Here is an 11,527-nt window from a genome sequence, read left to right on the forward strand (position 1 = left end):
GATTTTCTTTTTCCTTTCATTAATTTGTCAATTGGCATTGCCAAAGTCGTTCTAACTTTTGCAAGAAAATTTGTCGAACATAACCCAACTTTGGATAATCGGCGTCACACTAAAATGATGTCTTTTACTAGCCTTTTATTCATTAATATAAATATGAGTAAATCATTTTAATTAATTGTTGTTATTCCTAGTCATTTAGTTATTCCTAGTCATTTATTTACGGATTAATCTAAAATATATAATTCAACGTCATATCTTTATTCTTTAAGGCTGTATAACAAATTTGAACCAGCTGAACGGGCTCAACAGCTATATCTGATGTTTGGTTTTGTTACTTTTTCCAGTTTAAAAAACAACCAATGACATATATTTCGTCTCATCACTACAATTTGGTTTTTGCTACAACTTACAAATAAATAATTCAAAATTATATAAACATTGTGATATCAAGGTCTCGTGCATAATATGAGCAATTAATATAGAACTTATCGTAGTATCTCCTTCAAGTTCCAAAAGTGCAAATACTCCTAGCTAGCAGTAACATAAATTGGATAATAAAATTTTATAAAACCGAAAACCTGGCAATTCAGGTGTACAAAAGTGTCATTACTTAGTATATAAAATATAATATTGAAGAAAGAAAGTGAGATATTTAATGAAAAAAAAAAAAAAAAAAAAAAAACTTATTTAGTTACCATTTTTCCTTGCTCGATGATCTTCTCTCTACCAACTTGATATAAAGGAGATGAGATGGGAGAAGAAAATGTGGAAGCAGCTGAAGTGAAAGAAACTATAGAATGATCAGAACAGGAAACACAATGATCACCAGAAATCCCAGCAAGCAAATCAACAAAAGCTCCAACAATGAACTCATGATTGTTCTTCCCATTCGTTCTCAAATACCATCCCAACAACTCCTCCAAACAATCCCAATCTTTCAAATCATGAGTCTCCACCATCTCCTTCATCGACTTCTTAAAATCCCCGTAAGGATTCTCAGATTCCATCTCCATCGCCACACTCTCTTTATATGGCAAAACACGACCATCACTACCACCGATATCTACAGGCGTACATTGCCTACCACTCCCTTGAGTTTCAAGTATCGAACTTGTGGGATCGGGTTCAAAAAACAACCGTTCAGACTTGACTACCCCACGTACAACCGTCTCCATGGAGGAGCACTCATTGTTCTCAAAGTACTTTTCTGACTCCGTCGACATGCTGGCAGATTCTGATGAGTTGGTGAAGTAGGAACCAAGCGTTGTAAGCTCAGCTTCTGCCTCAGCCAACGACTCCTTAGGACCTATAAACACCGAATCATCTGTGGTCGCTCGGAAAGAGAGGGTTTTTGGCTGCTTGCAGCTGGAAGGCCATAGCCATATTTCTTTGTGCTTGTTGAGTAACAACAGAGAAGGGATGAGATTCATGTTCTTCCCCATTTAGTCAAGTGAAGTGTTTGAAATACTTGAGTGAATACTCCTCAGACATAAGTGCTGTCCTCCATAGTTCGGTCTGGTATTAATGGGGCTGGTAGGGACTGTCTTATGTGTAATTAATGCTAGTGGTATGTAAAATTAGTTGTTTGCTTAGACAGGTGACTTTCATACAATATTTATAGTCTACCACGTTTATTTTTTCAGGCTTATTATATTCATATATTTTTTTTAATTAAACAAAATATAATTTAATAAAATAAAATTATATAAATTTAATAAAAAAATATGTTATTAATTTAATTAGAATCAATTAAATAGCTAAAAACGATAATTAAATTAAAACACTACATTATAAAGCTAATTGTAATATATATTTTTTTCATGATTGCCGCTCTAACACCCTAAAATATTCCATATCAAATTCACTTCCGTACCAAATTAATTAGATCGATAGGTTTTATTAAAATTTTCATATCGCAAGTTTTTTGCTTCTCTTCTCGAGCTTTCCTTTTCTCCTCCAATTTCTCATTTTCAAAATTCAAACGATTTTCAAAATTCAAATTATAAATCTCGAAATTATTAGCGACCTTTTGAATGTCATCTCCTCTTCCGATTCTCGGTGTACTAGCGACCTTTCAAAGCTATTATAATTTGTGCTTTTCTTTTTCCCCGTCTTTTGGGGTTGAATGGTTTGGGTTGGGTTTCCCAAACAATTTTAGGTCTAGGTTTTGGTTTTGGTTTTGGTTTTGGTACGAGATCTAGATGGGTTTCCCAAATAAATTCGACTTCCGTTTTTGAGGGTTGGCTTCCCAAAATGTACCCGGATGGTGGAGGAGATTTTGAAAAATGGTTGGGCTAAGATGTTGCGTTGTGTAATATTGTTGTTGTATTTATTAGTAGTAAAATTGTTGGGGTTTGAGTCGGGGCGAAATCATAGATGGATCAAGTTGTGCTCAGTAAACCGACGGATCCAAATTACGAACATTTGTACACGATTTGTTTCGAGCGTTAAATTGAAGTTTGTTTGGATTCATTTTTGGAGAACAAAGGTTTTAGTGTTTTTGTAGTTGAATGTAGTAGTGGTGTGAATATAATTGAATGTGTTGTAATATATATAATTTTGAAAAAAAAAAAATCAAAATATAGCCATTTTTAAACGGCCAAAAATCTCAACGGTTAATTAATGGTGCGACAAAGGTTCCTGACACAGTGGGCTTACCGCACTCCCAACTCCCGGTCGATGTCGTTTTCACTACACCACCACAATGACACGTCACCACCGCAGGATGCGGTATAAGAGTGCACCTACCAGTCTTAATGCATTATCCCTTCTACCAAAATTTTCATCTATAGTTTTTGAGGCACACTTTTTTACTAACTAAACAACGAGAAAGTTTTACTAATATTCTATCTTTAAGTCATATTTCAAATGTTTAAGCACTTGGCTATTAATCAAAGTGCTTTTCATAAAATCTAGTTAAAAGGATTCATAAGCTAACTTAACTGTATACTAGAGAAATTAATTTACATTATAAAATTATAAATGGTTGATGCGTAGCTTAACAAAATACAATAACTATCATATCTCTGTTTACTTTAGTGTTATTGTTCTGGAAAAAATTGTATGTTATGCCATTCCAGAATTCCGAGAAAGGGACAGAATATGGAAGCTCCATGGATACCTCCAAAAAAGGTGGTGGGTATCGTTGAAAAGACGAAGAATATCAATATTCCATGCTTAATACATTTCCTAATCTCGGTACAGACATTCGGACTTCTATTATGTTGGATCATATCCTCCTAAGATGTCCCATTATATTTTTTAAGCTATGCAAAACTATGAAGAATCCAAAAGAGCCATACAAAAAGTTGTTGGGAAATTGTACATCTAGTCGGTGTGATGGTAGCATCTAATGATCTAAAATAGAAGAAGAAATGATTATTGATTTTAATAAAGAAATAAAACTTGTGGACAATGGATATCTAAAGTGTGTTTGGGTTGGCTTTTAAAATGATTTTTTATTTTTTTCTTTTTAAAAAAGTTAAAAGGTTTAATAAGATGTTTGGAAACTTTAAAAGTTCTTTTAAAATAGCTTTTGGCTAAGAACTTTTCGACTTCTCCAAAAGTTCCAACATATTTAAAAAAATAGACAACGATTTATTAATGGCGAAAAAGCATTATATTTGTTACGGTTTTCGCAATTATAGAAATAAAGTTAATTATTATGTGGTTAATTAATGTAACATGTATGTACTATAATATTTAATTAGGTGTAAAATTCATATATTACATAAGTTTATTTAAAAAAATTTAATATGAAATTTTAACAGTTTGAATTTATAAGAAAAATGAAAAAAAAATTTGTATTATTAAAATTAACGAGGTTTTAATGTATTTAATACATTACATATATAAACTCTTTCTAACAAATACCTTTTATATATATATATATATATATATATATATATATATATATATATATATATATATATATATATATATATATATATATAACTTACATATAAATGATGAATTTTAAGTTAATAAAATAAAAATTACAATAAAATAACAAGTGTAAAATAAAAAATTCAAAAATTTTAAAAAATGACATATATCCAAATGAAAGGAAAAAAAGACATGTGGCAAAATTTTATTTATTTATTAGGGAGGATTGAATTTTAATTTTCTTTATTAAATTAAGATGCAAATGTCTATTACATCGTCACTAATCACGACGTGCCCATATAATTCGTGCCATACGTCTACGATATTCCATACATTCAGCCGCTACATCATCTTTTTTTATGTTCAACTCTTTACCACTACTTAGAGCCTCTAACCACATGCAAACAAAAACCCCGCAATCACTGCCATTTACTTGTTGGGGTACACCTTTGGCAAATTGAATATTCAAATTCATGTGGGTGGACTCTCGTCCAGTCTTTGTCCAATAATCTATTAACTTTAAGAAGTCATTGAAATTCTCTTTGAAAGCTAGTAGGTTTTCCAATATTATCTCATTAGATACTTCTGAAATCGAGCTATCATAAAGTGTTAAATTCCATGTCCTCAGGTCCATACCTCCCGTCAACCAATGACAATTGTTAATATTGATAGGAAACAACACCTGTGCAATGATGTGGAAATTAAATCTTAGAAATCTACATTAATATAACAAACTTTATGAATAACAAAATATACTTACCAAATCAACATTAGCCCAATCTTCATACGGAGGCTTCGACCCATTTGCAAAAGGGATCAATGACTTCTCGTCAAAAAAGGCCATAAAATGGATGGGCATAATCGTCCATCTTTCGTCGGGGAGCTTGGTATCTAATAGTAAAAGGCTCCACATATCGATATGCTATTTATAGTGGGTAAAAAGGGTAATCAGTCATCGATATCCATTTTATTATATTTTTCAATTTAAAACATATAAGATTATTTACCGAAGTTTCTAGCCAACCACGTTCTTCAATTGGATCATTATGGCAGAAAATGTGCTTCCAGAAATCAATGCCCCAAGGATAGCCCACATATTCGCCTCTATATGTAAAAGAAAGTGCTTCTTCATCCCTTTTATCATATAAAGCAAATATTTCTTCAGATTGTAATGCATCTATTTTGAAATGTGGAGGACGGAGTGGTTCTCGTGAAGTCGAAGGGATACTCATATATGAAGATTTGAAATAGGCTCTTGGGCGTTTTTTATGCTTATTGAGATCCACATTTTTTGGTATCTTGTACATTGGCCCTTTATCGACGATAGATCTATCCTAAATGACAAAACATAATATTATATATTGATTTCTCACACAACGGAAAACAGTAGTTAACAAAATACCTTCTTCTTTTCTACATCCTCAAATATGACAACTTTGTCATCCTTATTGTTCCCACATTCATCATTTGACCCATCATGTATGCCAACAACCTTTTTATCTACATCCTTAAACATGGCAACCTTTATATATGACTCCTTCTCATCTTCCTTATTCGGCACGACCTGCATGCCAACATACTAGCATTATAATAAAACAACTTATTAGTATATAATGAAGAGTAGCTCACAACATGTACATACTGTATGATCAGTAGACTTTGCTTCCTCCTCTACATGCTTCTTCTCATCCCCCTCCATCTTATCAATAAATTCATCAGCATCAACAAACATATTCTCGTAATTATCCATCACACATGGCACAGTAGCTCTCATAAGAGTCAGTTCTTGTCTAATCTGTGTGAAACTGTTGGACATTTCTTTCTTAATCTGCACCATATCATTCGCAATCATGTTCTGACAAGTCTGTAATCCTTGGATTGTAGCCTCGATCGTTGTTAACCTCTCCTCATATGTACCCATGATGGTGGCGGCAAATGGTATTGGTGTGATCTGTTTGTGCATTGATGAGGATGAAGGGACACCAGTACGAGCCATCTTCTTTGGTGTCCTTTTGGCCTGTTTATCTTGAACGCCATTAGAAAAAGGGGAGCTTTCTATCAACCATATAGTAGAGTGCTCGACATTGTTTGGTGTAAGTCGCAGCCATAAATGTTTGTAAACATCCTAAAAATTAAGATAGTAATTGTTTAGAAAATAATAATTATAACATTTGGTTAATTAAATATCTTAAATATATCGAAAATACCTGATATCCATGTATAAATGACATACAAGACTCCCAACTGATGTCTATCACCCTTTTCCATTGTAGGATCCTTGGGATGACCTTCTTATTTAGTTCGGTGAACTCAAGAGCTATTTTGTGAAACATCTCCCATATCCATATCTATCAAGTTATACAATAAAAAAGAAAATTCAAAGTTAGTTTATCTGGAAAACATACAATAGTCCGTACGCACTATACATTAATACATCCTTTTCTTTCATACACATGGTATTTAATAGAGGTGTATGTATGTATATATGCTTCATTATTTATTGTTCTCTTGAAGTCATTAAAATTGTGTTTTAAGAATTCAAAATATTCGTATAGATAAAGATACACATATATAAATATAAATTGTATTAATAATTTTGTTTTGTATTAATTCTTGGTAGGGATTTTGTTTTAAAGTTTAGGATATGTATGAGGAATAGTTGTTGGGCATGGAGCTAAGGTGCTTAAGGTAACAAACAGTGTTATGCCGAGGGCTCAATATATTAATCCTTGGCGGTCCTGGTTGGTGCAGTCGCATGGGCCTCCAATCATAAAGGGCGTTAGTTTGGATATTTGATTACTAAAAATTAGAAGATATAAGTATTAATTAAAGAATAGTTGCATGTTAATTAATCTCATTCATTTTTTATTAACAACAAATATTAGGTTTTATAAATATTTAATATCAATTAAAATTTAGAGATCAACATAAAGACATTACACATCCAAAGATAACTCAAAATTTAAAACTGGATTTGGGTTTTAGGGTCAAATTAAGTATACAACAATATTAGCATTCATGTTTTGTCCCTTTTGTAATTAATGAGCATGAAGAAACTGAATTTCACATTCTTTTCAGCTTGCAAAATTGCTCTGGAGGTGCGTGCGGAGTTGCACAAGTGTTGTAATGCCATTCCCACATTAAGTCCCAATCTGGACAGCTTGTTCAAATATATTAAGGGCAGAATACAGCAATCTTCTAAACAACATGCATCATGCTCTTTGACATGGTCGTGAGGTCTTTCACCTAGGTTTTTGGGATTTTGTAGGAACGGCTTATCTTTAGAAACGGTGATTGTAAACCACAATGTATTTATTTCTAGTGAGGTTCAACATTTTGCTTTTGAGTGGATTAGATGTCGTTCTAGATATGGTAGAAAGGTTAACTGGAACCTATACCCTCGATAGTTTTTTTAGTTAATATAGCTTCCCATTCAAAAAAAAAAAAAAAAAAAAAAACATTAATTAACTAAAAAGAATGAGGACATGCATGGCAATTTAGGTGTAAGTAAATGTGTCATTACTTGTTATATAATATTGAAGAAGTAAGTAAGGTATCTAATACAAGTTATAAGACTTATTTAGTTACCATTTTTCCTTGATCGATGTTCTTCTCGCTACCAACTTGATATAAGGGAGATGAGATGGGAGAAGAAAAAGTGGAAGCGGCTGAATTGAAAGAAGCTATAGAATGATCGGAGCAGGAATCATCACCACCAGAAATCCCAACAAGCAAATCAACAAAAGCTCCAATAATGAACTCATGATTGTTCTTCCCATTCATTCTCAAATACCACCCCAACAACTCCTCCAAACAATCCCAATCTTTCAAATCAAGACTCTCCATCATCTCCTCCATCGACTTCTTAAAATCCCCATACGGATCCTCCGATTCCATCACCATTGCCACACTCTCTTTATACGGAAAAACACCACCATCAATATCTACAGGCGTAGTACGTTGCCTACCACTTCCTTGAGTTTCAAGTATCGCACTTGTTGTATCAGGTTTAAAAAACAACCTTTCAGACTTGACCCCACGTACGATTATCTCCACCGAGGAGGACTCGTTGTAGTCAAAGTATGTTTCGGATTCAGTCGACATGCTGGCAGTGGCGGATTCTGATGAGTTACTGAAGTAGTAACCAGGCATTGTCAGCTCGACTTCTGCCTCAGGCAAAAACTCCTTAGGATCTATAAACAACGAATCATGATCTGGTGTAGTGGCTCGAAAAGAGAGGGTTTTTGGGTGCTTGCAGGAAGGCCATAGTCGTATTTCTTTATGTTTGTTGAGTAACGGAGAAGGAGAAGGCGAGAGATTCATGTTCTTCCTCATTTAGTCAAGTGGAGTGTTTGAAATACTTGTGTGGATATATACTCCTTAGACATATGCATCTCCCTCCATTGTTCGGTTTGGTATTTATAGGGATCACACAATGTCATCGGATGGGTCGTAGGGAATATAATTATTTTGACACTAATGAATATGTTGTTAAAATATTTATGTCATTGTTATTAACTACATAATAATTTTTATTTTTACACTAATTGTAATTATTTTAAATTATACAATAAATAAACAAATATTAAAACCACGTTATTTGGCCTCTAGCTATATTATTTGAGTTACGTGTGGCTAATTATTATTAACTAGGTGTGATACCTATATATTACATAGGTTTATTTTGAAAAAAATAAATATGAAATTTTAACAATTTAAAAGTTTGAATTTATAAAAAAAAAATGAGAAAAATTTTAAATTATTAAAATTAATAAGGTTTTAATGTATTGAATACATTACATATATAAACACTTTCTAATAAATATTTTACATATATATTATCATACATATTAAATGTGAAAATTTAATTTAATAAAAAAATACAATAAAATGACAAATGAAAAATAGAAAACTCAAAAATTCTAGAAAATATCATATGTCCAAATGAAGGAGAAGAGGACATGTGGCAAAGTCATTCATTCTTATTTATTAGGGTAGATGATTAATTTTTAAATTGACTTATTTGGTCATTTGTTAAGTTTGACCACGATAATTATTCTAAATGTTGATAATTGTTTTTAAGTAACGTAATTTTTAAAAATTATCATTTTTAATGAATTTATAACCTAATTCTTTGGAAATTTTATATTATTATAAATAAAAGTTTTTGAATATTTTTTACTTATTTTAATATTCCCGCTTTGATTTTACATTTAACATCATATTTGAATTCTTTAGATTTAACATTCTTTAGATTTAAATATATTTGAATTCTTTAGATTTATTTTGTAGAATTAAAATGATAATGTTTATATTATATAACATGTGAATGAAATACATTAGGTTAAAAGATGAAGAGTAAGCATTAAATATAAATAATAAAGAAGTTAACCACTGTTATCAATAAAATTAACATCGTATTCATATTAACTAATTAAATACTGTCAATTGATCAACATGTTGAGATGTATTATGTAAACTTATTATTAAAAAAAATAGACACGAATAAGAATACCAATAATCAAACTACTTTCGGGGTGGAGGAACTTCATTACTATAGTATACCAATGTGATATTCGGACCTTGCTGAGTTCGTCTTGTCTTGAAAAACCATTCCTTCTTTTTTGTCCTCATAAACAAATTCCAAATTAACGCCTTATGTGGAACGAATTTGTTTTGATGAAACTGTGTTAAACACATACCTTAGTTTCATTTCTTTCTTTAGTTTTTGCCTATCATTATATGTTTGTACAATCTTAAAACAAAAGTTTTTAATGGAAACGAACCTAGAAAGAATCTGTCCTATTTACAAATTTCTGCTTTAAAAATTCTGTTTCTGCAGAGTGTAAAAATTCCAGTGGTTTAAAGGAACGGCAATTTCTTTTTTATTATTCTTTCTGTCGAGATCTAAAAGAAAAAAGACACTGGATATTTATTTTTTTCTTTCCCCTGTTTCTGTAATAAAGTGTAGAACAGAATGGCAGTTTTTAAATTATTCTGCTGCTGTTTCTGTCCATGGGCCACCTGTGTGCGGCTTTATAAATATTCATCTTTTTCTGTTTTTGATGGAAACGCTTCTATTACTCCTATGTTTCTGTTTTTTCACGAAAAACATGTTTTTTGAGAAGGAAAACAAGAAAATAACTTAAAAGAAGAAAACCTGCAAAAGGAAAAAAATAAATAAATAAAAGGCTTTCTCACGTGTGTTTCTAAGCAAAAAAGGAAAAAAGAAATAAAAAAACAAAACTTTAAAATTTCTTTATGTTCTAGCATATTAACACTTTGACCTTGAAATATCAAAAACCACTACATAAAAGCGGTTGACTAAACAAACCGAGAAGAATACCTGTTAATTTGTATTAAATTTAAGCAGCGTATATGAACCATATTTGATATTTGAACATATAACGAAATATTCACACATCTGGTTCAATATTTCATAGTAATTTATTCAAATTCAATACTTTAATAATTAAACAAAAAAATAATGTATCGGGTCAACTTTCTTCAACTTTTGTTTTCCCATCACTTTAATTGGTAAGACATTTATAACAGTTGAGAATTCAATGTAAACACTGTTAATGTCAGCATTGACTTCTAGCATAGCGTCTGTCTGGAAAATATGAAAATGAAATGAAAATATTTCAATACTATATTAATGAAATATTACAATCGGAATTTGCACATTATAATAACCAACACTATTCCAACACCAAAGTAAAATTTGGATTGTGATAAGGAGCTTTTCATTTTTCTCTGTAATTCATAACAATAGACCAAGCGTCGATACAATTTTGCAGCAAAACTCTATAGCAATTATAATGCTAAAATTTTCATTGGCTGTTTTGAAAATAGGAACCTGTTAATAACATTCCAATTAAATATGATAAATAATATAAGAAATGAAACTTAATTTTAAATGTAATTAGTATACATTCTTAGTTTGTATCACCGAAAAGAACAAACATTCGATCGGTAAGTTTGACTTCTTTAGATGAAAAGCCTTCATTATTTCAACATACATCTCTTGTATAACAATAACACTAACATTAACCCAATCCATAGAAATGAGTGATTGGGAGGTGAGAAGTAGGCAGCTCCCTACCTTCACAGCTTCCAGTGATGACCTCCAGCATAAAGAAATAAGATAGAAAATAAATAAACAAATAATGTCATATTCAAGTGTCCTCAGAATAGAATATCCTTAAAATCACCGGCAATTTGAATACGTTAGCCCAAGATAGAGAATAAATAATAGTATGCATAATGTGGCTAAGGGTGTAACACCCGTGTTTCAGATTGGTTAAACTTACCTGTATAATAAGGACCGAAGATGGAGTTTTGGAGGAAGCTTTGTGCCACGACGTTGCCAAAAAAGCCACGATGTGGCAATAATTATTTGATCGCGTGATTTTTGGGCCGCCACGGTGTGACAGCTGTTCAAACCCAAGCCCATTACTTTTTTAGTATTCCCATCGTATTTAAACCTTTCTAAGTCATTTTTAGGGTTCCTTATCAACCTCCATCACCCTTAAGATTCAGAAACCCTAACCCCAATTCCTCCTTGAGTGTGGTGAGTCCATTTTGGTGGCTTTGGTTGCTTGGAAGAAACAAGAGGCATTGGAAAGAATTGTGGTGCTTC

General features: G+C 31.8%; 3 protein-coding genes across 4 annotated transcripts; all 3 read right to left on the bottom strand.

Moving 5' to 3' along the window:
- Window positions 1-235: 235 nt before the first annotated feature.
- LOC111916218 (transcription repressor OFP13) lies at window positions 236-1,566 on the bottom strand. Its single transcript, XM_023911837.3, has 2 exons — window positions 696-1,566; window positions 236-578 (listed from the first exon to the last, which is right to left on the bottom strand). The coding sequence occupies exons 1-2, from the start codon at window positions 1,440-1,442 to the stop codon at window positions 528-530; spliced, it is 798 nt and encodes a 265-aa protein (XP_023767605.1). The 5' UTR covers window positions 1,443-1,566; the 3' UTR covers window positions 236-527.
- Window positions 1,567-4,111: 2,545 nt separating this feature from the next.
- Window positions 4,112-8,424, bottom strand: LOC111916219 (uncharacterized). Of its 2 annotated transcripts, none has more exons than XM_052768150.1 (6): window positions 7,474-8,424; window positions 6,093-6,233; window positions 5,288-6,010; window positions 4,893-5,214; window positions 4,646-4,807; window positions 4,112-4,567 (listed from the first exon to the last, which is right to left on the bottom strand). In XM_052768150.1, exons 1-3 carry the CDS (start codon window positions 8,218-8,220, stop codon window positions 5,489-5,491), a joined length of 1,410 nt encoding a protein of 469 aa, XP_052624110.1. In that variant the 5' UTR covers window positions 8,221-8,424; the 3' UTR covers window positions 4,112-4,567; window positions 4,646-4,807; window positions 4,893-5,214; window positions 5,288-5,488. The 2 variants fall into 2 exon arrangements, with proteins under 2 accessions (XP_052624110.1, XP_052624109.1); XM_052768149.1 differs by having other exon boundaries at window positions 4,893-5,219.
- LOC128132455 (uncharacterized) lies at window positions 4,166-5,455 on the bottom strand. The gene is made up of 4 exons (XM_052769034.1): window positions 5,288-5,455; window positions 4,893-5,219; window positions 4,646-4,807; window positions 4,166-4,567 (listed from the first exon to the last, which is right to left on the bottom strand). Exons 1-4 carry the CDS (start codon window positions 5,453-5,455, stop codon window positions 4,166-4,168), a joined length of 1,059 nt encoding a protein of 352 aa, XP_052624994.1.
- Window positions 8,425-11,527: the final 3,103 nt, after the last annotated feature.

The sequence above is a fragment of the Lactuca sativa genome, chromosome 2 (assembly GCF_002870075.4).
Source record: "Lactuca sativa cultivar Salinas chromosome 2, Lsat_Salinas_v11, whole genome shotgun sequence".
Classification (NCBI taxonomy): domain Eukaryota; kingdom Viridiplantae; phylum Streptophyta; class Magnoliopsida; order Asterales; family Asteraceae; genus Lactuca; species Lactuca sativa.